We start from the raw sequence: 23,221 nt of genomic DNA on the forward strand, positions 1-23,221 counted from the left end.
GGCCCATCTCGGCTACCAAAATCTCGGCTAGGCCCATCTCGGCTACCAAAATCTCGGCTAGGCCCATCTCGGCTACCAAAATCTCGGCTAGGCCCATCTCGGCTACCGAATCGGCTAGGCCCGTCGCGATCGCCTCCAAAACGAGAAGAGGGAGGGGGACCGTCGTCGTCCCCGCGGAAGCTGCGGATGCCGACACCTCCGCGGGTGCCAAAGCCCTCTCGTGGGGCATCGCGGCCCTTGAACGCTTCGTCGAAGCGGCGGCTCCCCGCCCGGGGCACAGTCGACCACTTGTCGCCTTGGTCTGTCTGGTCGCGGGCGATGGGGGGCGTGTACTTCTTGGGCTTGCTGGCCTCTTCTTGGCGGACACGTTCGGCCTCTTCCTCCTCTTCTTGGCGGCGGCGCGCGTCTTCCGCATCCCGCGCGGCGGCTTCCTCTCGCAGCCGTTCGGCGCGGGCCTCGAGCTCGACGCGCTTGCGTTCGGCTTCTTGTTGGCGGCGAATCTCGGCTTCGTGGTCAGCTTTGCGGGTCTGGGCGCGGTCCACCTTGGCTTCGAGCGCTTCGACTTGGCGGCGGAGCGCTTCCTGCTTGAGTTTTTCTTGAACCTTAACCCGTTGACGGGCTTCGTGGGCCGCGCGGAACGCCGTCGACAGCGGCTGGCACTGGTCATACAGAGCTTTCTGCGACACTGCATACGTGTGCGCGTGTTCTGCCGCGACGAGCGTCGCCGCCCACGTTTGCTCAAACGCGAGCTTGTCCTGGGCTTGCTTGGCTTGAAATTGCGCATGCAAAATCGGAAACTCGGCCTCCCGTGTCGCGCGCACAATATGGTCCAGTGTCCGCGCGGCGTCCTTGAGCTTTCGCTGCGCGTCTTCCTTGGCTTTCAGCGCCTTATCCTTGGCTTCCTGGAGCAACTTGTTCTTGTCCATCGTGTCAAAGTCGACGTCGGCCGTGTCTTTGCCCAACTTGGCCAAAATCGACTTGGCGTCTTTGCGCGCAATATCTTCCTTGATCTTTTGCACTTTTTCCAGCTCGCGCTTCTTGGCTTCGTGTTCTAACCGATCGGCTTCGAGTTTGGCGCGGTGCGCTTCGGCCTCGGCCTTCTTTCGAGCATCCGCCTTGGCTTTTTCCACCTGGAGCTTCTCAAACGCTTCCTTGTGCTGTTCGATGCGGACACGGCGATGCAGCATGGCGGCGCGAGTCGCGGGTAACTTTGTCTTGGCCGTCAATGTAACCGAAGAACTAGGTGGCGGCGTAACCTTGTCGAGCACGGTTTGCAGCGACTTCCCGAGCCGCGTCAAGTGCTTGGCTTGGCTTTCAAACGCCAACACGGGCGAGAAACGCATGCATTGGCTCGCGTGATCGATGCGGACGCGCACGGACGCGGTCGGGTCCTTGCGGCTGCGCACAATCAGCTGCTCAATCTCCCGCGGCGACGCCGACGACAACCCGTTCGTCATGTTGTAAAAGTGCGACAGTGTCACAGACGAGTACACGTGTGTGAGTTGCTCCAGAACGAGGTGGATCGTCAGCTCTTCCAGGAATGGCACGTACGCGTGAAGCGACGAGTGTGATGTTAGTACCGCCAGAGAGGGCTGGATCTGCGACACGATGCGAAGGGGGTCGATGGCGGACGATCGGTCCAGTTGGTCGTACAGTGCCGCCACTTCGGGCAGCGCCGTGTTTACAATGCGCAACGACGTCATGTCGTCCAGCAACTGGCGGCGGGTCGGCGGCTGCAAGCTCGTGTATCTATATGATTGTTAGAAATATATATATATATGTGGATAGAGTATATATAGTGGCAAGTCCAAACAACACGAGGTTTATCAAAGGAAAACAAAAAAGTAGATGATAAAAAATACTCGAAAAACGAGATCAAATAGGATTTCAAATATATAATACATAATCACCAGATAGAAATGTCACAAACAAAAATGTAGTCTTGTGCATTTCAGCGATCTTTGCCGATGGCCTAGGAGTATGATTGGCTACAAAGAATGAAGGTTGCAATATGATTGGCTCAAAAGGTTCGATTGATGCATTCATCTCCTGTATATGGTCACTCTATTCTTTAAAAGAATATACAATATATACAATATATATATATATATATACATCATCCAATAAAAATAAATAGGACAGTTTCAATCCAACGTACCCAAGCAACGCGGCCATGTGTTCATCCTTTTCTTCGAGCAGGCCCGCGGCGGTCTCGGCATTCTCCAGGAGGATGCTATGGTGATTCCGGATGGGGATGGACAAGGAAGCGAGGACGACCGCCGACGCCAGCTGGCGTTGCTCAGGGTCGGGCAGCACCGTGCCTTCGCGTTGCAGCAACGTGTAGTACTTGAAGAGCGCAAATGCATGAAGCAAGTGGTTCTTGGATACATAAAAGATATGCGCGAGATTCTTGTAGAACGTGGCCATGATGGCGGCTTTCGGCGGCGTCGCCCAGAACTGCATGATCGCGTGGATGTCGTCGACCGTGCGGAAGCCCTCTGTGAACAGCTCGAGGTGTGTGGCGGCGTCCAATTGGTCAAAGCGGATCGTTAGATGCAACTCGACCGACTCGGCGCTCCACCCTTCCCACCCGCGCATTTGACGGATGCTTTGGGTCGTCGGCGCGGCTTCGTGGCGCTGCATCGTGTACAAGTGCGTGCGCAGGATTTCGCACAGCCGACGGAACTCGATCTTGCGGACGTACGTGCGGCAAAACGCGAATGCGCTCAGCGCCACCTCCTTGTACAGACCTTCCAACTTGGTGTTGCAGCGAAGGATGTCGAGTACGGTGCGGTACGTTTCCCACATGAAGCGCAACCACGGAAGCACGAGCGCGCGGTCCGTGCGGTCGGCCGAGTCTTCTGCCGTGGTGGTGCTCATCATGACGGCTTCAGGGGACTGGGAAGACTCCAAATCCACCGACGCCAAGATCGACAGCTCCGTCGAGTGCTTGCGCGCCTCGGCAACACGCTTTTCCGACTCGCTCACAAAGAACAGCAGCACTTTCTCCAACGACGCAGGGTTCTGCGCCAACACAAGGTTGCGGTACTGATGCAAACCGTCCTTGGCAATACGGCCAAGCTGAAGGTCGATCGTAATGTTCAAGTAGGTCACCATCAACACTTCATGCGTCGGCTGCCACGTGCGGTTCTTCTTGGCGATCAACGCTTCATGCAAGATCTCCAACGCATTGCGCTTTTGGCGCTTGACGACGCCCGCATCCGCGTTGGGTGTGTTGAGGAGCTCATTCGCGCGCTTGAGCGCGTTCTCGGGCTTCTGGAAGAAGTGAGACATCGGCGGTGACAGCGGCGATTTTTGGGAAATGACCTACCAGCCACCAAAGGAATATGTCCGGTTACGTCCATGAAATCCGGATAGTTCGTTCGGTTTCCGACATTTATTATTATTAACGTTAGTTGAATTATATCCAATTATCAAATTTACTGTTATGATGGCAGTATAACAACTGGTTCAAAAATCAATAATTTCAACCAATCATCACGTTTGACCCAGTAATTTGGCCAATCAAAATGTGTTTCTATCAAATTGGTATTACTATCTATTAATACTATTAAAATAGTAGAAATAGTACAGTATTATTAGTACTGACAGTAGTACTACTACATTGAACAAGCTTCCCTTTTGATTCCAAACTCAACAAACGTTCATGACAAGATGGTCCCATGTTGATAGCTCTACATAATGCAGCACTTGGGCATGGACGACGGCGCGGCTTGCTGCTGGCCTGGCTCGGGCACGGCGACCATCTTGGCGAGCATGTCCTTGAGCTTGGAGTAGGCCGTGCCGACGATCGGAGGGCTGCGCGGGTGAAATGCGGCCGTGGTGACCACCCGATCCAAGTCGGCAAACGCGTTCTTGAGCTGCGGAGAAATCATGTATCGGATGCGCAGCAACTGCCAGTACACGAGCAGCAGCATAAAGTTTCGGTTCGGAGTGAGCAATTCCAAGATCAGACTCAACCCAATCGCGACTTCCAACGTCGCGACTAGAGACGGCACGCGGTGGTACACGGCCGCCCACTTGGCGTGTGTGTTGAGTATATGCCATTGGGTTTGCGCTCCCTGTGGATAGTAGTAGTAGTAGTAGGATTAGTACTAGTAGTACTAGTAGCGACAACATGTCCATGTCGATTGAAACACACAAAGTTTGATAGAGGTACTTCACCGCTAAGTGATTGTAACTTTACAGCGTAATATCAATATCAATATGATAGAGGTACGTCAAACGCAAAAAAAAGCTGAAAAAACACCCCAAAATCGATGAACACAACACCACGTAGTACTGGTATGTTTACAGTCGTTTTTCACAAACTGACTGAACATTGGCAAAACGAGACGAAAAAAACATGAAAAAAAGGTGAAAAACATGAAAAAAAGGTGAAAAAAACGACAAATGGTCGCAACGTACCACGACGAACGGCATGACGCGATCAAAGACGTGGGTTTCGAGGGTCGAGCCCAAGGATGAGTTGACGGCCAAGAGCAACGACCCGGCAAACGACGCAAAGTGCACGAGTTCGTTAGCAACGACGGGAAACAGGGCCAGTCCGTACGGCGTCGAGAACCAGAAGAGCAACGCGAACAGCAACGACTGCGTGGCGGGGTCCATGATCAGGCGCTGGGCGTACGCTTGGTTGAGCTTGGGCGTGCCGTGGTTGTACGCGAGGAACGACACGTAGTTGATCGCGGCCAGCTTGAAGAAGTTCGCAAACGAGAACGCGGCCAGGGAAGGACTGCCCCACCCGGCGGTCCAGTACAGCACAAAGCTCACGATCATCAGCGCGCGCAGGGCGAACTGGTACGTTCGGAACTTGGCATGGGTCGTGTCCCAGCACAACTGGCGCAGCGTTTGGGGGGCGCCGACCCCGGACAGCGCGGCGGTGGCGTTCTTGAGACCGTCCTTCAAGTTGGCGTCGTTCGCGTCTTTCGCGAGCCCTTTCTCGTACGCGGCTTTCGCGTCGGCGTACTTCTTTTGGTAGAACAAGGACGTCCCGAGACGGGAGTACCCCTTCGGCCACTCTGGGCGCAACTCGACCACCTTGCGGGCATCGGTCACGGCCTGCGCGGCCTTGTTGACCTTCAGGTATGCCCCCGATCGGTTCGAGTAGTACACGGCATTGGACGGGTCAATGGAGATGGCCTCCGTGAACGCATCGATGGCTTGCTGGTATTGACCTTCCTGGAAGAAGCGGTTGCCGCGCGTCTTGGCTTCGTCGGCAGCGTCCATGTTGACTGCTTCTATCCACACACAAGTTCAAAAGTTGCCACCAGCGTGGCCTCTGACATTTCATACGCGAAGGTTCTGGAAAATAAAAACCCTTCACATTTCATATCTGACAGACAGGCGGGGAAAATCACTTGGGGATCGTATGGGTATACTACATCCAAGCTAAGTATTTCATCGTATCAACCCCATCTCCTCTAACGTGCACTTTGGAAATTGCGGCCATGACAGCATCATCGTTGTTCCAAGAGTTTTTAAGCAACTTTCGGGTTGAACGCGATAGCAACGGGGGCCAATTCCTCGCGGTGGAGTTGCGAGTCCCGTTTTCACTTGGACCAAGCAACTCCACCAGCAATAACAATCGCCCACCCAACCACGACCGTCGGTCCGTGCACCCGTCTCAGCGCGGCCCCCAGCGCAACCAGCGGGCCCCTTCCCGCCATCCATCCACCAGGGGGCCATCCCAGCACCCGGGTAACCGATGTGACAACAATCGGGGCTACGGGGGGGCTTCTTCCCAGGTTTGCCGGCCCAAAACAGGGCGACGGGAGCCCTCCCAGCACCCCACCCGTGGCAAGTCCACGCATCGCGCCTCCGCCCCGTACAACCCGCGCACGCGGTCCAAATCGCATTACGGGAACAATGATGCCCCCAAAGCAACGACTTCCCCCTCCGCCACCCCCTCGAACACCTGGAATACCTCGCGACAACCGCCACTCGATCGCCGCTGGGCTCTCACCCCGACGTCCCCTGACCGCCTGTAATACCCCCTCCTCCTCCTTTCATTTTGACTAGTTTGCACGTGATATCTCGTAAGTATCATGTTTGGTCTCGATGTTGGGATAGAATCACATCACCAGCGACACCCCTCGCCGCTGGAGCGAGCGTTTGAGGCGAGGAGGGGGGGTGGCTCATCTACAGCGCTGCAGTCAGTCGAAGGGGGTGGTTAGGGCTCAGTGAAGGCCTGGATTGATATATCTGGCTGTTGTTCTCATCATATAAAGATATCTACGTATTACATCTTGGCATGCTCTCAACAAGTTCCAGTCGATTCACGGCACCATCATCTAGTTTGTGTCCACAACCCGTTGAATGCTACCATTCAGCATACTAGGAACCTACGGTAACGCTGCAAACACGGTAGTGAATTTAGTGAACTTTACTACTAAGTTAACGAGTCTAACTAGCTCATCGAGACAACTAACGAGCAATGACGCTTGAATTGTCCAGAGGACCTAACATGACCTACCCACCATCATAAGACGACATGGGTGGCTTTCGCTGGGTGAGTGTGTACTAAGGCCAACGACTCGAGCAGCCCCCCGACGTCATCAAGGCCAGCTCGCAACGCCGCTCGAATGCTTGGGCTAAAGCTCTGGACCTGATCGTCCCCGTTCGTTGGTCCCCCATGAACATATTTTGTGAGTGTGCTGGGTTGCTGGTGGGCGTCCCATGTCCAATGGGGGTGCTTTGGGGACTTGGGGCTTTTCCCCCTAGGCTTGTTGAACTCGATGCTCTCGACCATGTTGTCATCATGTTCGTCGTCGTCGTCGTCGTCGCCATCAGGTTTTAGCACCTGTTGGGCTTGCATCAACGCCGTCCGCTGTCGGGCCACTTCCACCAAGTACGGATCTGTCAGCGTCGCGCCGTTCGCTGCCTTGAACGCCCGCACCTACGTACATGTTATAACGATGCAAAAACAGACACGTTATATAATTATAGAGGTTTTCGCACCGCTTGGCGCTGCAGCCGAGACTTTGCAACCCGGTCCAACACTTTAGGCTGTTGTATGGATTCCCGCAATACAATCAAGTCGCGATTGTCGTCCCACGTTTGCACCGCTTGCTTGTCGGGGGGATTGAGGGTCACCCCCAGCGTTCCTTTGTGCACAAACCCGCACACAATGTCCCCGTACACGCTGCTTGCACGGTGGGATAATTCGGCAAAGCTCGCGGCTTCGGCGAACGTGGCGTAACTACGAGCGAGCATATGCGATTATAGAGGTCACACACTAAAATGTCCATTACCGCGACGCCGGCACCACGTCCAAACTCAGGCCGTGGTCGCCCAGCAGTGCGTTGAGAATGCTGGCCACCCACCGGCTTTCCGACACCATGGCCAGCATGCGGCTAATCTACGTGGAATTAGGTACAGGATCACGGAAAGTATAAATAGTATATTTTAGTACAAAATCGTTGGACGGAATAAAATCAGCATTGTGCGTGAGACTTTTGTTGTGTCGGAGGGTCTTTTGCGTCCTCGTGTCTAGGATTTCAGCCACGCAATGCGTCCGTCGATTCAACGGGACGCTCGTGGCCGTCCGTTTCGCCGACGCCTTGCCGTGCGTCGACGTCTAGCCACGAAATATATGAATACCTGTACAACGTTATGAATATATTCATCTCCAAACATGTCAATCACAAACCCACCAGCGACAGGCGATGCAGCGGCATTTGCGCATACTGACTCAACTCGACCGCGCGTAACCGCAACACGGTCGCGAGGACGTGCGAATCGGAGCAGAGGCTGTCGTCTTCGCGGTCGCCGTCACTCAGGACCAGCATGCAATGGAACGACCGCATCACGAGCTCTTCAATGTGCCGCTTGGATGCCGTGTTAGCCACTGTGTGCGTAAGTTTGATCCTTCGGAACTCGGCCACGTCCAGCCCTTCATCCTGCAGATCCGCGAGCCGCTTGGCCACCGGTGTGGCGTTCACCAAATGCACTTCTGTGTTGGGCGACGAGATTCCATCCAAGAGGCGTAAGATATCGCGCAGCTCCCGCCGCCACCCACACAGCAACATGCGGCTAGGAGGTGACGCTTTGGTTGGGGCCTTGACCAGAGTCACCACGGGGTTGTATTTTGCTAACGAGGCGTTGCTAGGCTTGTATGTGTCGTTGTCCTCGGCCAACACGATGATCTCATCCCCGTGTTTGACTTTTCGCGATCGCGGCGGCCGCAAGTGCACTTTGCCGTCACTATGACATGTCAACCATGTGAAATATAAACTTTGGAAGGGTTTTACCTGGATTTGACGCCAATGGGGATTGCGTCGGCAAACCGGTCGGCCAACTGACCAAACGTCAGTCCTTCCAAGTCAGGCCACGCCTGCGCATAAAATTCGTTGCCGTCAAACCCGAGCAACTCCCCATACACTACATAGCAACTTTTTGAGCAACGATTAACTGCACAATACGTTATGTACCATTCGCCAACGACGGAGACCGAGAGCACATGACGATGAGACGACCGAGCACTTGATGGGTCATGATCGTTTCCACGACCACATCCGACATGGCCGATACGACTTTCATGAGCATGTTGTTGTCCGTGTCCCCGACATCTGCGACGACGTGCCCGCGCACCTGCGTACACCACGTCAGCCACAAAAACTCGACCACTTCAGGCCACCAAGGGGGTCGTACCCCGTCGCGAAGGCTTTGGATGGTCAAGAGCGTTCGAAGCACCGCGGCGTCCGACACGTCCGTGCGCGTGTCTGTGGCCATGATCGTGATGCTTCGGGCGAGGGACGCCGACACGCGGTTCAAGTCTGCGGCCATAAGGGGGTTGCCGTGGCTCACGACGATGGTCGATTTGATCGTATCCGGCAGCGCGTCTTGGATTTGTCGCTCGACGTCGTGGCGGGGGCGGTCGCACAGCACGACGATCACGCCGCCGCCTTCGCTGGCGTTGGCAAGGCAGATTTGATGCAAAAAGCTCAAGCACATGTCGTTCCACCCGAGCACGAGCTGTGTTAACAGTTCGTTTCAGTATTAGATTTGACAGGTTGTACGACACAGCCAGTAGATGTACCGTGTGGTTGCACTCGACAATGCCCATCTTGCCTTGCTTGAGCGCGTCCATTTTGCTCAAAATCAAGTCGACGACAAACCCCACGACCACGTTCAAGTAGATAAACCCAGACATGAACTCGACGAGACCGAGGAATCGCGTCGTCCACACCACGACCTCGGATGGCCACACGGCAAAGTCGTCGCTGCTGGACTTGGGGTCCAAAATGTCCAAAATAGTCTGGTAGATCGCGCTCGAGTACGATTGTGGAGACATGTAGATGGCGATGGGAGCCATGGCCACGTCCAAGCACAGGCCCGTCAGCACCAGCAGCGCCACTTGCCCTCGCACAGTGCACAGCACCGTGTCAAATCTGTATGCAAACACTGCTCGGGCGCGGGCAACCTTGGACAGCCAGACGGACGGAACAGTCGGTGATGGACTTGGGCTGGTATTTGCTGTGCATTTTGATAGGGGTGGGGAGTCCACTGGTATGCCGTCTAGACAGGAAAACGGGGGGTGAAGGATCGGACGACTAGAACGATTAACGTTAATACTTGAGTTGGCGTCGGCCTCGGCTACGGCCAACACCGCCAAGCTTGTGCCCGCACGACGCATGTGATGCCGCCCCAGACTACAACTGGCAGTTTCACGAGGTGTAACTGATAAGTTACCCCTTGGAATCAGAGACAGCTTCACATGTCATCCCGTCCGGAATTCCTTGTGAGACGCTTTTCGAATCGCCAATTCTATCTAGTGTTAGCTGCACTTGGGAGAGAGTTAGCCTCGATTGACCAGATACTCGATCATGTGAACCGTAGCGATGACCATGTTACAGTATCATTACAAGTGCAGGTGGGAACTATTGTAACAGTTACTGGGGTATCTAGCAGGTACTGTACTGGGAGTGTGGAGTACCCCACAGTTTTGGCCAAACGGTTTCACATTAAGCATATGCTTATTTGATTGGCCGTTTCACAGGCAACGAAAGTGCTACTTTTTATTCCGTGGTGTACTGTACTTGGGTACAATTTACAGCAAAAGAACGCACTGTATACTATGATTGGATGCAAATACAATGAGGAACACAATCTGATTGGCTTATCAAATGACGAGATAATCATCCGGTCATTTGACTATTTTATCCGGATTATTTGCAACCTTCGATACAGTGTAGTGCGAAAACTTCGGCGATCAGAAGACACCCGCGGCGATGGACTTGAACGAGCCCCTTCCCTTCATTACGTTAACAGATGACGACTGCTTTGCGATCTCACCGAAAGCGTCCGAGTACCTGCGCTCTCTGGAAGGCGAGGTGAGCATCGTCGCGATTGCAGGGCTGTACCGCACGGGAAAGTCGTACTTGCTGAACCAGTTGCTCGGTCGCACAACGGAGCATACGATGTTTGGGGTCGGCGGCACTGTCAACGCCATGACAAAGGGGATTTGGATATGGGGACAGCCTGTGGGCGACGCCCATGGCAAGAAGACTATTGTGTTTATGGACACGGAAGGCCTCGGGTCGGCGCAGCGCAGCCAGACGCAGGACACGCGCATTTTCGCGCTCGCGCTGCTCCTGTCTTCGTTCTTCATCTACAATTCCCGCGGCGTGATCGACGCGAACGCGATCGACGACCTCTCCCTCGTCGTGAACCTCACCAAGTACATCCAAGTGTCGGCCAACCCGTCATCGTCGTCGTCGTCGTTGGCCGACTTTTTCCCGTCCTTTCTCTGGGTCGTGCGAGACTTTACGTTGCAATTAGAAGAAAGCGGCCGCGCCATTTCTTCGAAAGAGTACTTGGAGAACGCGCTCAAGCCCGCGCAAGGCACGTCGGACGACACGATCCATAAGAACCAAGTGCGCAACTTGCTGACCAACTTCTTCCCCGCGCGGGACTGCATCACGATGGTCCGGCCGCTCAACGACGAAGCGCTGCTGCGGGATCTCCCCAAGCAGCCGTTCGAGTCACTTCGATCCGAGTTCCGGACCCAACTGGCGGCGCTCAAGACGCGCGTATTCACGGAGCTCCAGCCCAAGACACTCATGTCCAAGCCCCTCAACGGCGCCATGCTGGTCACGCTGGCACAAAATTACGTGGACGCGTTCAACAGCGGCGCCGCGCCCGTGATTTCATCGGCATGGGACCGCGTCGTCCAAGCCCAATGTACGTCGTTTGCAAACAACTTTATCACAAACATGTGTACATAGCGGAAGAGTTGCTGGACACGGCCAAGCGCGCATTCGACACGTCGTTGCCCATGCCCTGGACATCCGTCTTGACCGACGACCAACTTGCCGAGGTATTCCGAGCCGCGGAAACGAAAGCCATCGACGCGTTGCATGCGACGGCGGTCGCGCCAGACACGGTGCCGCTCAACCTCCCGCTGCTCCACGACTGGCTCGAGGCCAAGCGCCGCGCGGCGTGGGAAGCCAATGATAAACTCGCCAAGCAACATCTCATCAAAGAGCTGCAGGAACTGTACGCGCCCATCACGGCGCAGGTGTGGACGCCCATGGACGCGTCGTCATATGACGTTGTCATCGACGCATTGCGAGCTAAACTCGATGGCTTTGACCACCTGCTCAAGCGATTCATTGCAGAGTACCTCGATCGGACCCATGGCCTGCCGTCGCAACACTTGATGCTGTGCTCGTTCTTGGCTGAAAAGGTGAATATAATGAACAAGAAGAATGAAAGCTTGGATTGTACTGGAATGGATATATATATATATATTATATGTGGAGTATGGTGGGGGTTTATTCAGTGGATGGATGAATAGGTTTCACCAACCACCACGTCCTTGGTCCTGGGTTGATTTTTCGTTGATGTATCTATATATAAATATCGAATCCAATCGATCGATGTATGTGTGTTGTTGTCGCCTTGTTTTTCGTTTTTGTCATATATATATATATATATATATATATCTACATTTAATTTCGAATTCAATGGTCATCATTTTGTCCAATTTGATTGTTGTATATATATATAAATATATATATTGTCGATTTGATACAAATTTGGGGTGCAATCGAATCGAGCCAACCAAACCGATCCACAATCGATCTGATTGGTTGAATTTCATTCAGACGGTTTTGATTGGTTAATAATTTTGAGCTAATCTGAAGTAGCCAATCAAATCGATTTAAATTCCAACGAGAAACCACGCCACAACACAATGAAATTTCACTCGAAAGCACAATACTAGTATTTCTTTCAAATCCCATGGAACGTGTTGTCCCCTTGTTTTGTTCGTATATATATATATATATATATATATATATATATATAAATTTCTAAATAATATTTCGAATCGCATTATTCCATTTCGTCTTTTTTGTTTATATACCTACTATTAGTATGCACTATATATATATATATATATATTTGTAGTAGTATTAGCCACCCTTGTGACACTTGGTCCAAATACAAAGACTCCGTTCCCTGTGTGCCATATTAAATGGGGGAATTCCACGTCGAATCATTTGAAGTCATCTTAATGAGCTGTATGTAGGTGATGGACGGAGTCGTGAATTGGGGCACGTTGGTCACGGTGCTGTTTCGCCAACAAGACAGCAATATGCAGGTATAGAAACAAATAAACAAATCCCGTCGTAAATAATAAAAATACAAATTCATCACCACGGATGGTCATAGAAATCCATCTCGAGTTCGCGGCAAAAGGTGAAAGCGGTCGAAGGCCGCGCCAAGGCGGCGCAGGAGATGCTCCAGCAGCAAAAAGACACGTTTGAGCGCGCGTTGCAAGGGGTCACGGACCGACTGGCCGAGGACAAGCTCAATCTCCGCGCAGACATGGACCACAAGGACGGCGAGATCAAGCGAACGTTGATGCAGATCGACCGGATTGGCGCTTTGCACACGGAGGTGCTGGACGGGCTCATGGACGAACTCAAGACCGCCAAGGAAGAGCTCAAGGCCGCCGACGCAATGTTGGACGCGGCGCGGCGCGAGCAGGACACGGTGGCGCAGGACTCGGCCAAGCAACGGCTGGAAAATGAGCGCCGCCAACATGCCAAGGAGCAGGCGTTGCTGGAAGGTCACCACCAGTTGCTGCAGAACGTCGTGACGTTGGAACGCGCGTTGGGCGACCAGCAAGCCGAGCACATGACGGCTGTGTTCAAGATGGAGCAGACGTGCCACGCCACCGTGCGCCGGGAAATCGACGCATGTGACCAAGCTGCCGCGGAACTCAAGGCGCACACGATCGCCGACATCCGCCACCTCAAAACCAAACAAGAAGGCGAGTTGCGCGCACTCACGACTGAATTGGACGACCGCCAGGCCGTGCTTAGCGCCATGCAGGAGCGACTGGAGATGCAACGGCGAGTCGGCATGACGCCCGCGGCCAAGCGAGGGGGTGGCAAGGACGACTGCATCGTGTCATAAGAACCCCATGACAATAATGTCCAGCTGTTTTGGGTTGGATCGTGCTTAGGATGACAGGATGAGAAAAACAAACTTTAGAGAGTTGGTTCAGTGTGTAGTAGTGTACGGTACAGTAAAAAGCGACGGCATGCGACAACGCTGGCAACAACGTCATCGCCGCGGGCTAACTACCGTACTTTATCGGGAAGTAGTCTGCCATCGTTGCGAGCATTATGTATTGGTTCCTTGCTTGGGCGTACCATATACGTTGGAGATAATATGTAGTCCACTTTGGTTAATTGGTAGCAAGTTACTAGTCCACTTTGGTTAACTGTTAGCAAGCTACTAGTACTACTTTACTGTAAAGCAGCCAACGTACTGTACAGTACACTGTACATACTGTACCCGTAGTGCAATTGTATGTTTGGTTCCAGTGAGTCGCCGCCTTCAAGTACGTACGTGGGGCGTGTATATCCATACTTACGTCGACCTCTCCCGCTCAGCGAAGATGCTCCTGGGTCGGATTTCGTCCATCATGCTTGCTGGAGGTGAAAACTGCACCCGTGCATGCGACAAGCATCCGTCAAGCAGCGGGTAACTAAGGGTGATGGGCGCGAACCAGATGGTCTTGATGGGCGTGTCTGCGCCGTTCGTCCGTCGTCCGCCGCACGCTGTGGAAACCGTTCTTGATATCGCAATGCACGAGTCAAGTGGCAGCAACAGGAGCTGTGTTGTGAAGTGGGGTGGTGGGGTGGGGACTGTAACGTGGCTGCGCTCAACAGAGAATGCAAACAAGAACCCATCAGGAGGTCCTTGGGACACATCACCGGTGCTTCAAGCATGTGCATTGCATTTTGTGATCAGAACAAATGGAATGGAGTACGGAGGTTCGCGGTTCGTGTACACGCGGCTTCCTTACTTGAGCAAACCCCAACAAATATGGACAGAACATCTCATGCGGCTTAAATATTAAATTACATCGGTTGCGGTACCTACGACTGGCATACCAAGAGGCCAGTGCGGTATGCCTTCTCTACAATCCGTCGCTGTCGGTTTTTCAGGGACTTGCGACTTGTGTCTAACATGGCTTTGTGCTTCAGGAAGATCCGCATCGCTTTCTTGCGACTGTCAAGGACGCTGTTCATCTGCTTGAGAAGGGACTCTTCCTCTTCTTTTTCTGCGAGGAGCGTCTTGACTTCCGGGTTGGACGCATACGCTTCGGGACCCTTGTCGCAGCACTCAACGTGGATGTCCCCGAGTTGATCTTCAATCTCCTCGATGCGTTCCCGGCACTCCTCAATGTCCTTCTTGCACGCCATGAGCTTTTTGGACTCGTCGAGCATCTTGCTATGGCAGTACAAGCTCTTCTTGTGCAGCAACGCGTCGTACAGGATGCTCACCGTCGCGGCTTGCTCAATGTCAATCATTGTACGGAGTCTCGGGCAAATTCGAAAATGAGCCGAGATATGCCGCCAGAATACGTGGATACGGTCGTTAAATCCTTCTTTGGCACAATAAAAACACGATGGATGATAGAAGCTTGATGTTTGTATGCCCGGCCTCTGCAACGCAATAAAATACAAATTACTCACACCAGAGTCCATTACTTGGAGTTTGTATGGTCGACCCGTCAGGGGCAGCAAGTCTAGGCATCACGGGATGGATGACATGACATACATTAACCAAGTTTACTATCACCCCGTCGGGCGGAACATCATACAAATGCCTAGTGAAGCCGTTTCACGACGACCATAAACTTGACGTTTGTATTAATCCCTATCATGTCGTCGCGTCCCTCCGTTTTTTATAGTAGTATATTTGCTGCTTGTCAATTCGACCACTCGACCTGACATGGCGTTTTATTGTTCTGTTTTTAGAACACGTTTATAACCCTCGACCACAGGTTTAAGTCTGGTCGATATACTTTAACGCAGTCTGGACAGATGCATAGGGCAGTGCGAAAGGGTGTGATGCGATGAACACCTCCGAGGACGAAAGCGTCACCTGTTGACTTGTCTTGTGTTGCCTTCTGCTGCTTGCGCCTTGAGATAATCCACGTCTGCGTCAACTTCTAGCTCTCGGTACGTCGTATCGTCATCCCAGAAAGAATATACTGTTCTATCCCAGGAATAATAATACCTACACTCCTCTTGAAGGCAAATGATTCGAATGTGACGATTAAAACGCGTTTTATTGAAATAGACCGTCGTCGTCGTTCCATGAAACTCAACGAACGGGTGACGGTTGACAGGATCCGACGTGCCGCCATATGCCGCCGGCGGATCGGACGGGTCGACTGCTCATCCGAGATGCATCAAGCATGTCGATGCCCTATGTTTCTCGTGCTGTCGTGCATCCCCGTGTACATTTGTCAACAGAATACGACAGGTCGATGTGGTTGTACACTTGTTGACAGGCTTACAACGTTGGTTGGCGCCGCTATGTCGCACTAATGCTACTGCCCTCGTCGACCAACTGTGTCACTACGAACAAGACAAAGTCCATCGAATTCCAATACCCGGTATGCGCCGTCAATGCGGCGAGCGGCGTCAACGCTTCTATCTCCGATTCCTACCATCCCACATCAATCCACCACCATCGATCGTATGCTGCTGCATTCTTCAACGTACCGGCAAGACAAAGTCCAAGCGCTTGGCGCGGGGATTCAGACGCGCGAGCATAGCTTCCAGCTGCACATTCACATCCGTCATGTCCTTGGCCGCCACCACATCCACTCCCGCCACCTCCTCGTCCGCGTCCGTCTCAGGATTGCTCTTCTTGGGGGTGAACATCTTGCCAAAGCTGTTGAACGCCGTGCCAATGTCCTTGGCAAACTGCTTTTGGCTCGACTCGAACGACTCAACAATGTCTTGCACCGCCTTCACATACATCCCACTCATTCGTCATGCATCCCCCTCCTCCTCGTCCTTCCATATATATTGGCATCATGATCGTCAGTCATCGTACATGATGGATGCGTTTCCAGCCAGAATACGTGTTCAACCGTACGGGGGGCAACACTTTGGCCTGGGGGTACACCAACGGCTCCAATCGGTACGAAATCGGGTCCGACGGCTACATCATCATGGTCATCACCATGATGCAGATAGATTACGTACATGGTTGACATTGTACATGCGCGTGACAGTCGGCAGGCCGAGCGTGTCGCCGCCGCCGCGCCCTCGCAGCGCCAGAAACATACCCACGGGGGCTCCAAATGCAATGTACGCATCGGGGTCGAACGCGAGCCGAAACAATGGGTCTTCTTGCAAAGACAAGAGCTACATACACAAGATCATGGAAATATATATATATATATATATATATATATATATATGAATATATACGTCGTAGGTGATGACACTGCCGAGACTGTGGCCCATGATTGACACCTGGCCTTGGAATGTCGGGTGTCGGAGCTTATACAAGGCGAAGATAGTGTTGATGGCGTTCGCAACGAATGACAGTACTTGTTGCTTGCGTTCCTAGGTGAGAAGGTTGATTGATTGGTATTGGCTATTATTCCAAACAAGTGAACGCTCTGATTGGCTCGTACAGAATCGACAAGTAGATATTCAGCCAATCACAATTGCACAGTTTGATTCACCACGATTACGTTGGACGTTTCACAATAATAATTCACGAAATCTGTCGACAAATAAATACAAATATATGTATATTTATAATATTCTGAATGAATTATCGATATAGATTGGACACGGTGCGACATTTCACGAAATCACTCAAGAACTTGGGACAAATATAACACTGGTATTAATATATACTTATATATATATATACGAGTAACAGAGTTTCAATATCGATAGGACAAGGTGCCGTCGTACCATGTACATGAGAATGTCTGAGAGCAGTTCGTTGCATATTTCTCTCACAAACGGCATCGCGTCAAACGATATACGATGCAGCGTCGCATGGAGGTTGTCTCCCTACATATATATATATATATATATATATATATAAATAGATCTGTCAAGATTTCTCTTGTGAAGAATCGTGACAATCCTCCCTTCATACCATATCTCCCAACACATCTGACCAGTCGACGGGGAGGTACTCGATGCCGGTGTCCACGGTGGGAAAATGCGAATTCAAAATCGAGTTGGTGGAATGCCGCATCGCGTAGCAGTAGTCGACGATCGTGCCGTCTGCCTGCCGCTTCTTGCAGTACGTTTCGCCAATGCCATGCACGACAAACACGACATGCGTGACGTCGCGGCGGCGGGATGTCGCCGACGAGGGTGACGGCGGAGACGATGATGATGGAGGCGATGTCCACCTGTGGTACCCGTGATGGATGGCCTTGCACCTTCGAGTCCGCGTGTGGCTGCATTTGAGAAAGAGGTCAGAGATCTTTTGTTCCGTGGGCGACTTGGACGGGCCAAGCTTGATCTCTTGCGACGTCAAGTGGTCTTCCACGGGCAACGAAAACGAATGCGCAGTGTCCTAGCGATAGGTAAGACATGGACGATCGTGGTCGGGAGAGTTTAGTATGTAGTGTATAGTTGTAGTAGTACGGTACAGTACCCGAGGAAGGGACGACCAGTATCGATTGATCTCGGTCGCTTCATCTTCGGGAAACGGATACACCTTGCCTCCCGAAGATTCAAACAGCCATTCCCTACATCGGAGTTGGAGGACGAAGCGATAGGTTGATGGCGGCGGATACGTCGTACGTTCGAATGACGGGGTATGGGCCTTCCTTCCAGAACACGGCCGACACGGTGCGTTCATGAACCGACACCTCCAAACGACCTTGGTCCACTACCACCGGCATGACGTTGCGGCATGCTTCGAGATTCTCTACAACGATGGATAGGATCATCGACTTCACGCGGTGGCAACGTACCACAGTCTTCTTTGGAGAAGATGAACCATTCTCCCTTGCGCATGTACGCCCACGGAATGACCTTGGACGTATCGTCTACCACGACGGTTCCTGGTGGCGACAGAGGCGGCGCGCCGACCGTGGCACCACCTTCGTCGGGTAACGCCATTGCCATCGTTCGGCTTCAATTCTTGAGTGCATCATGTGTTGGTCCTTTGTGGGTTGAAAAATGTACCATGTTGTTGACGTAATCACGAATATAACCTAAAACGCATATAAGGAAACCACGTTAAACTACACGTCACAGCGAACGGGAAATCGACGGGGCACTTTCTAAAAAGTTCGAATCTCTCGTCGTTGATTGGCTATCGTTTCGACGCATGGATAAATCGACAAAAATAGCGGCCAACCGTAATGCCGCCGTTATGGGCGGCAGTCCGATGACCGACGTGTCCAGTCTCAAGCGGACTGCCTCTCAATATCTACACGCACATGGACGGTCTGACTTTCTCTAGAGCCTGTGCATCATAACACCACTCGCTACGATCCTACGCACTGCGTAGGATTGCGTAATGCGCAATTCAAGTACCACAATCGTACATGTACCTCGATACAGCATAGTACTGAACATGTGGACTTTGTCAATGTTGTGATATGGGCCACGATGGTAGGTTGTCTCGCTGCGGTTTGAAATCTATGGACGACATTCGTGTCAAACGCATAGAAATCGATCGTTTGTTGGGCTTGCTACTTGTACTACATAGTCTACGTTCAGCGGCCTCGCCTAATTGTCTTCGTCGCCTGGCTTCATGCTGTCTGTCTTGTGCTCCATATTCTTGTTCTCCGTGTCTTCGGCCTCTTTGATCATGTTGAGGAAGTTGGCATCGACCGTGCGCAGCAATTCCTCCATCTTTTCGTCCTTGGTCGACGGCAGTTCGTCCACCTTGCCTTCGTCCATCGTCGCCTTCTTCCGCTTCTGCTCCTTCTCCCGCGCTTCCAGGTTCTTCTCTCGCTTCGTCTCGCGCTCGAACATGCCGTTGATCGCCGCTTTCTCGTTCGACTGTGGGATCGCGAGCCCGTCCGACACTTCCAGCAGCGAGATCATCCCATTCGAATCGCCCACGGCAACCAACTTGCCTCCTGATTGGCTGTTGCCCTACATACAAACATCCAAAGATATTTCCCGCGCAATTTTAGAAGTTTTCGAAAAAGTGGTCAGTTTCGAATTTGCGCGCACCTGCACACTGATCGCCGACAGCGGGACGTCCCCAACCTTGTGCGAGTACGCGGCAACGTTCTGCCGATAGAAGAAGTCCCACACGTCCACCACCCCGTCCATGCGTGTGACAAAGAAGACACCGGCGCGGGTAGGACTCCAGCACCCTGAGGTCACGTACGACTCGTGGTACGTGGTGCTCATGATGGGAGTCTTGAGATCTTCGCACCACACCCGCGCGGTCCAGTCGCCAATCGTCATGAAGAACTTGTTGTGGCTCGGGTTGCGCTGGATTGTGTAGATGGGACCGTGATGCTTCCCCGCGCCAGTGTCGTACACGACAATCCCGTTGTTTTGCTTGATGTTGCGCAAATTCACCGACAGCACCACGCCCTGTTCTGTCCCGACGAGGTACTTGGTTGGACCTGCTTCGGTGTTGTATTCCATGCTTGAGCCACCAAGCACTTGGCCGTCTTTGTCAGACAACAAGATACGATGAGTGGGTTGGGCCAAGTGCCGAATGTCCCACCAAAGCATCGACCCGTCCGTCGAGACCGAGCAGCACTGGTTCCCGGTTTTGGATGAGATCCAAAACACATCGTACACAGGGTCATGGTGTGAGTGTTCGATCATCGACGTTTCAACGGGCGAGCTCCCGGACTTGCGAATGTCAAAGAACGAGATGAGTCCGTTGTACGAGCCGCCGACAAGTTGGTCCACACTCTTTGGGTTGTAGCGCAAGCAACACAGCGGACTGAGTGGCTTGAGGACGACTTCGGGAGTGTTGGGGTTCATCACGTCCCAAATGTAACTATTGGACGGCATTCGAGAGTTGACGAACTTGGGATCTTGAAAGTTGAGGATGCAGTAGCATGCCGCCATGCGTTGCGGCGACTCTGGATGCCAATCGATCTTGGACACCGTTCGTCGAACCGACTCGGGGTCTCGAAACACGGCCAACCCTTTGGCACTAGGCTGCTCCGTCGTCGCAGGTTCGCCCATGTGCGCAAAATAATCTTGATAGATGTTGATCGTGTTGTTTTGCTTGAGGCCGCGTTCAGCGACAGGGCCAAGAAACTTGACCGCTTGCTTGTACTCGTCGTCCTTTTCCACCTTTTTTCGGAAACGTTGGACGTCGTTTTGTTCTGCCGAGTCCACATCCTTGGGCCAGCCACCCTCCACATGACGCATGCTGCTATTCTTCGTCACCAACCGCTCCGTGTTGACCTCGTGCTCGGACATGTCGGACGTCGTGTCCAAGCGTCCGATCATCGGTCGCCGTTTCACGTAGTCATGATCGAACTGGTCTGTGGAAGGAATGGACTCGATCACCTTGGCATCCACGTGCTTGAAGTCGCAGTACCGTCCAAATGTCCGCCGCGGCTTCGTGTATTGGTACGCCAATTCCATGGTACACTGTAGTAGCTCGATTGAAAATGGAAGATTGTGTCGGTTCGGTTTCGTTGTGGTTTCCGGATAACCTTTTATTATTCGACAAACCCTAGCTTCCAATGTGTATGCCATACACTCCCCCATACTAACGTTAGTATGATATAACATATTTATTCGAACACAATAACATTAGTCGAAATATTATGGCTCAAATATATATTTTAGGCGATCGCCGCCGCGGCTACCGCAAGAACACCCGCAGCGACACCAACCGAAATACAACCCGTACCAGACGCCACAGTGCGGGTCTGAAGTGGCGCGGCGGTGGTGGCCACAGGAGCAGAAGATTTCTCAGGAGCAGAAGACGTCACAGGAGCAGAAGACGTCACAGGAGCAGAAGATGTCAAAGGTGGAGCGTTGGCTGTGGTGGACGGTGCTTTGGTAGTGACGCCGTTCGATTGAGGCACCTCGGCAGCCCATTGATCTAAAGCTTGCATGAACTCGGAGATTGAGGCGTTCCACTTGGACGTGACGACTTGCGTGGCGTTGGTGACGGCAATGGAACAGGGCGGGTCAACCTTCTTGATAGCATCCTCAACCCCGACGTACCATTGTTGACACACCTTGGAGTTGTTCCAAGCATTGAGCGCCGGGGTGGTGAACTTGCCCGTGGTGAAGAAGCTCGAGGACGCGTTGAACAGTTGCTTGAAATCATCTGAGAAAGCACTCCACCACGATGGCGCCGCCACCGCGAGATCCTTGGTGCACAAGTCAAGGGCATCCGACGAAAAGATCGGCTTCAACGTGGCCGAGACTCTGCTCCAGCATTCCTTTGCCGCGTTGTTCGTGGCGCCGGTGGCTACCGCGGCACACAGGGTGACGATGGCAATGTGTCGAAGAAACATGATTGTCCCAAGTCCAATTTGAAAATGATCCAAGTGGAAGGATGATGGCTCCAGAGTGAATGCGTGTGCCACCTTGGTTTTTCATTTTTATGCCACCACAAATTACTGTGAATTGTTTTCGTAGGTGGAAATGTAGCCAATGGTTGTGTACGCGGAAGAAAATTAAACGGTACACGTCCGTCCGCTTGGATATCAGTCGTACTAGTAATAGGCTCTGGCCTAGACGGTGGGCAATGTACCGTATAGTGTATATATATTGCGACAGATTAATCTATTGCGACTCCTGTAATAACTGATAATTTTCTTGTAATAACTGATATTTACTTGTGAATATGTTGAATATACTTCAAATTTGTATAATGCAATGGATTAACAAAATTTTGAGTACGAGTGTCGGCCGGTTGTGACATATCACCTGTCGCAATACGTATACACTATACGGTAGTACTACGAAGTAGTATGTATTATGTCCATAATGGGTATATATTATGTCCATGTCGAGAAATTCGATTTTTATGAATAGAGAGTCCTAGTTAACGTTAAGGGTAGATATGTTATGACCCAAACCTTTTTTTAACGTTGTAATAATAATAGTACTAATAGTCTTAATACCTACATACATCTGATTTCTCCTGGAAACAGGGTTAACGTTAATATATTTCGTAGTATTCCTAATGTAGGGTACTTCTACCAGGTTGCTGAAAGCTTCGACTGTAGTGTACTTCGAAGTACACGCTTTCGTGAGTGCATATACAGTATATATATATATATATTATGTATCCATCCTATCATCGACGGAAGCTACAGTATCTAGTCATCGGCGTCGCAGGCGGTGAAGTTGAGGTTCATGGAACTCGGGCGACGGAATGAGAACGATCTCTTGTTGTGGCGGGGGCTACGTGGACTGAGGAAGGAGTCTGCGAACGACGACAGTTCGGACGGCGACCATTTCGACAGCACGATCAATTGTTCCTGCGAGGGGAGCCCGCCAACATGGTCAAAGTCAAACTGAAACACTGGACCAATCCTCCCATCCGGATGGGTTGCGTTGTGGAGGGTGGTGGTGTCGCCGTACACGACATGACTGCAGGCGGTGGCCACGAGGGCAATGACGTGGGTGGTGGCGGGGGTCTTCATCGCAAGTTGCCAACTGAGGCAGGTTGTACATTAATTGATGTCATGGATGCTTGTCCTGCCGTCGGTCGGCTGGCTACATCTTGTGCAACGTTGGACTGTTGACGTTTCCACCTGGACTTTGCCATCTTGACGGTTTCAAAACGTTGGGAGCGAGCAATCAACTCAACCACCTAGCAGTATGCCATGATTGTCAGCACCGCCATGTTCTGAGTCCGTGTATGCGCGAGTCATGGCGTCGCTGCCCTATTCGACGTACAGATGTACATGAGTCTTAATGGCACAATTTACAAGCGCAGGGTG

The 23,221-nt window shown here is 52.2% G+C and overlaps 10 protein-coding genes across 16 annotated transcripts in view; 2 read left to right on the forward strand and 8 right to left on the reverse strand.

Annotated features, from left to right (window-relative positions):
* The window catches only part of H257_10211 (hypothetical protein), a gene marked incomplete at its 3' end in the record, with an annotated part of 4,238 nt that extends 927 nt beyond the window's left edge, over positions 1–3,311 (reverse strand). Inside the window, exons 1-2 of the mRNA XM_009836683.1 lie at positions 2,159–3,311; positions 17–1,749 (exon numbers count right to left, since the gene is read on the reverse strand). Of these exons, the coding sequence (XP_009834985.1) occupies positions 17–1,749; positions 2,159–3,294 (2,869 nt within the window). The 5' untranslated portion in view covers positions 3,295–3,311. The remainder of the gene's footprint in view (positions 1–16; positions 1,750–2,158) is intronic.
* Positions 3,312–3,580: 269 nt separating this feature from the next.
* On the reverse strand, positions 3,581–5,280 carry H257_10212 (hypothetical protein). Its single transcript, XM_009836684.1, has 2 exons — positions 4,429–5,280; positions 3,581–4,082 (listed from the first exon to the last, which is right to left on the reverse strand). Exons 1-2 carry the CDS (start codon positions 5,245–5,247, stop codon positions 3,696–3,698), a joined length of 1,206 nt encoding a protein of 401 aa, XP_009834986.1. The 5' UTR covers positions 5,248–5,280; the 3' UTR covers positions 3,581–3,695.
* A 188-nt stretch (positions 5,281–5,468) lies between these two features.
* H257_10213 (hypothetical protein) lies at positions 5,469–6,008 on the forward strand (the record flags this gene model as incomplete). The annotated part of the gene is made up of 1 exon (XM_009836685.1): positions 5,469–6,008. One exon carries the CDS (start codon positions 5,469–5,471, stop codon positions 6,006–6,008), a length of 540 nt encoding a protein of 179 aa, XP_009834987.1.
* Positions 6,009–6,499: 491 nt separating this feature from the next.
* H257_10214 (hypothetical protein) lies at positions 6,500–9,669 on the reverse strand (the record flags this gene model as incomplete). The annotated part of the gene is made up of 10 exons (XM_009836686.1): positions 9,595–9,669; positions 9,059–9,537; positions 8,671–8,994; positions 8,451–8,610; positions 8,271–8,400; positions 7,674–8,223; positions 7,433–7,597; positions 7,272–7,378; positions 6,979–7,219; positions 6,500–6,916 (listed from the first exon to the last, which is right to left on the reverse strand). Exons 1-10 carry the CDS (start codon positions 9,653–9,655, stop codon positions 6,500–6,502), a joined length of 2,634 nt encoding a protein of 877 aa, XP_009834988.1. The 5' UTR covers positions 9,656–9,669.
* A 548-nt stretch (positions 9,670–10,217) lies between these two features.
* H257_10215 (hypothetical protein) lies at positions 10,218–13,706 on the forward strand. The gene is made up of 4 exons (XM_009836687.1): positions 10,218–11,202; positions 11,247–11,707; positions 12,554–12,625; positions 12,697–13,706. Exons 1-4 carry the CDS (start codon positions 10,251–10,253, stop codon positions 13,444–13,446), a joined length of 2,235 nt encoding a protein of 744 aa, XP_009834989.1. The 5' UTR covers positions 10,218–10,250; the 3' UTR covers positions 13,447–13,706.
* A 657-nt stretch (positions 13,707–14,363) lies between these two features.
* Positions 14,364–14,894, reverse strand: H257_10216 (hypothetical protein). The gene has a single exon (XM_009836688.1). It carries the CDS (start codon positions 14,850–14,852, stop codon positions 14,418–14,420), a length of 435 nt encoding a protein of 144 aa, XP_009834990.1. The 5' UTR covers positions 14,853–14,894; the 3' UTR covers positions 14,364–14,417.
* Positions 14,895–15,597: 703 nt separating this feature from the next.
* On the reverse strand, positions 15,598–18,474 carry H257_10217 (hypothetical protein). 7 transcript variants are annotated; one of them, XM_009836689.1, is made up of 10 exons: positions 18,293–18,474; positions 18,120–18,246; positions 17,971–18,064; positions 17,461–17,889; positions 17,271–17,372; positions 16,773–16,910; positions 16,545–16,706; positions 16,393–16,500; positions 16,056–16,304; positions 15,598–15,996 (listed from the first exon to the last, which is right to left on the reverse strand). In XM_009836689.1, exons 1-10 carry the CDS (start codon positions 18,444–18,446, stop codon positions 15,865–15,867), a joined length of 1,695 nt encoding a protein of 564 aa, XP_009834991.1. In that variant the 5' UTR covers positions 18,447–18,474; the 3' UTR covers positions 15,598–15,864. The 7 variants fall into 7 exon arrangements, with proteins under 7 accessions (XP_009834991.1, XP_009834992.1, XP_009834994.1 ...); XM_009836690.1 differs by having other exon boundaries at positions 15,598–16,304; XM_009836692.1 differs by having other exon boundaries at positions 16,056–16,500.
* Positions 18,475–18,876: 402 nt separating this feature from the next.
* Positions 18,877–20,964, reverse strand: H257_10218 (hypothetical protein). The gene is made up of 2 exons (XM_009836696.1): positions 19,509–20,964; positions 18,877–19,427 (listed from the first exon to the last, which is right to left on the reverse strand). Exons 1-2 carry the CDS (start codon positions 20,895–20,897, stop codon positions 19,056–19,058), a joined length of 1,761 nt encoding a protein of 586 aa, XP_009834998.1. The 5' UTR covers positions 20,898–20,964; the 3' UTR covers positions 18,877–19,055.
* A 136-nt stretch (positions 20,965–21,100) lies between these two features.
* Positions 21,101–22,155, reverse strand: H257_10219 (hypothetical protein; the record flags this gene model as incomplete). The annotated part of the gene is made up of 2 exons (XM_009836697.1): positions 21,169–22,155; positions 21,101–21,120 (listed from the first exon to the last, which is right to left on the reverse strand). The coding sequence occupies exons 1-2, from the start codon at positions 21,782–21,784 to the stop codon at positions 21,101–21,103; spliced, it is 636 nt and encodes a 211-aa protein (XP_009834999.1). The 5' UTR covers positions 21,785–22,155.
* A 370-nt stretch (positions 22,156–22,525) lies between these two features.
* H257_10220 (hypothetical protein) lies at positions 22,526–23,017 on the reverse strand. Its single transcript, XM_009836698.1, has one exon. The coding sequence runs from the start codon at positions 22,919–22,921 to the stop codon at positions 22,595–22,597; it is 327 nt and encodes a 108-aa protein (XP_009835000.1). The 5' UTR covers positions 22,922–23,017; the 3' UTR covers positions 22,526–22,594.
* Positions 23,018–23,221: the final 204 nt, after the last annotated feature.

Source organism: Aphanomyces astaci, assembly GCF_000520075.1.
Source record: "Aphanomyces astaci strain APO3 unplaced genomic scaffold supercont1.27, whole genome shotgun sequence".
NCBI classification, from domain to species: Eukaryota; Oomycota; class Saprolegniomycetes; order Saprolegniales; family Verrucalvaceae; genus Aphanomyces; species Aphanomyces astaci.

Excerpts from the sequence above, each read along its gene's own strand:
- H257_10212 (XM_009836684.1), bottom strand. The coding sequence starts at position 5,247 with ATGGACGCTGCCGACGAAGCCAAGACGCGCGGCAACCGCTTCTTCCAG. Across the intron at positions 4,083-4,428 it reads GCGTCATGCCGTTCGTCGTG|GGAGCGCAAACCCAATGGCA; the intron begins GTACGTTGCGAC and ends TACTATCCACAG.
- H257_10215 (XM_009836687.1), top strand. The coding sequence starts at position 10,251 with ATGGACTTGAACGAGCCCCTTCCCTTCATTACGTTAACAGATGACGAC. Across the intron at positions 11,708-12,553 it reads GCTCGTTCTTGGCTGAAAAG|GTGATGGACGGAGTCGTGAA; the intron begins GTGAATATAATG and ends AGCTGTATGTAG. Across the intron at positions 12,626-12,696 it reads AACAAGACAGCAATATGCAG|AAATCCATCTCGAGTTCGCG; the intron begins GTATAGAAACAA and ends GGATGGTCATAG.
- H257_10216 (XM_009836688.1), bottom strand. The coding sequence starts at position 14,852 with ATGATTGACATTGAGCAAGCCGCGACGGTGAGCATCCTGTACGACGCG.
- H257_10217 (XM_009836689.1), bottom strand. The coding sequence starts at position 18,446 with ATGGCAATGGCGTTACCCGACGAAGGTGGTGCCACGGTCGGCGCGCCG. Across the intron at positions 17,890-17,970 it reads ACTGGTCGTCCCTTCCTCGG|GACACTGCGCATTCGTTTTC; the intron begins GTACTGTACCGT and ends ACCTATCGCTAG. Across the intron at positions 16,911-17,270 it reads CAGACATTCTCATGTACATG|GAACGCAAGCAACAAGTACT; the intron begins GTACGACGGCAC and ends CTTCTCACCTAG.
- H257_10218 (XM_009836696.1), bottom strand. The coding sequence starts at position 20,897 with ATGGAATTGGCGTACCAATACACGAAGCCGCGGCGGACATTTGGACGG. Across the intron at positions 19,428-19,508 it reads TGTCGGCGATCAGTGTGCAG|GGCAACAGCCAATCAGGAGG; the intron begins GTGCGCGCAAAT and ends GTTTGTATGTAG.
- H257_10220 (XM_009836698.1), bottom strand. The coding sequence starts at position 22,921 with ATGAAGACCCCCGCCACCACCCACGTCATTGCCCTCGTGGCCACCGCC.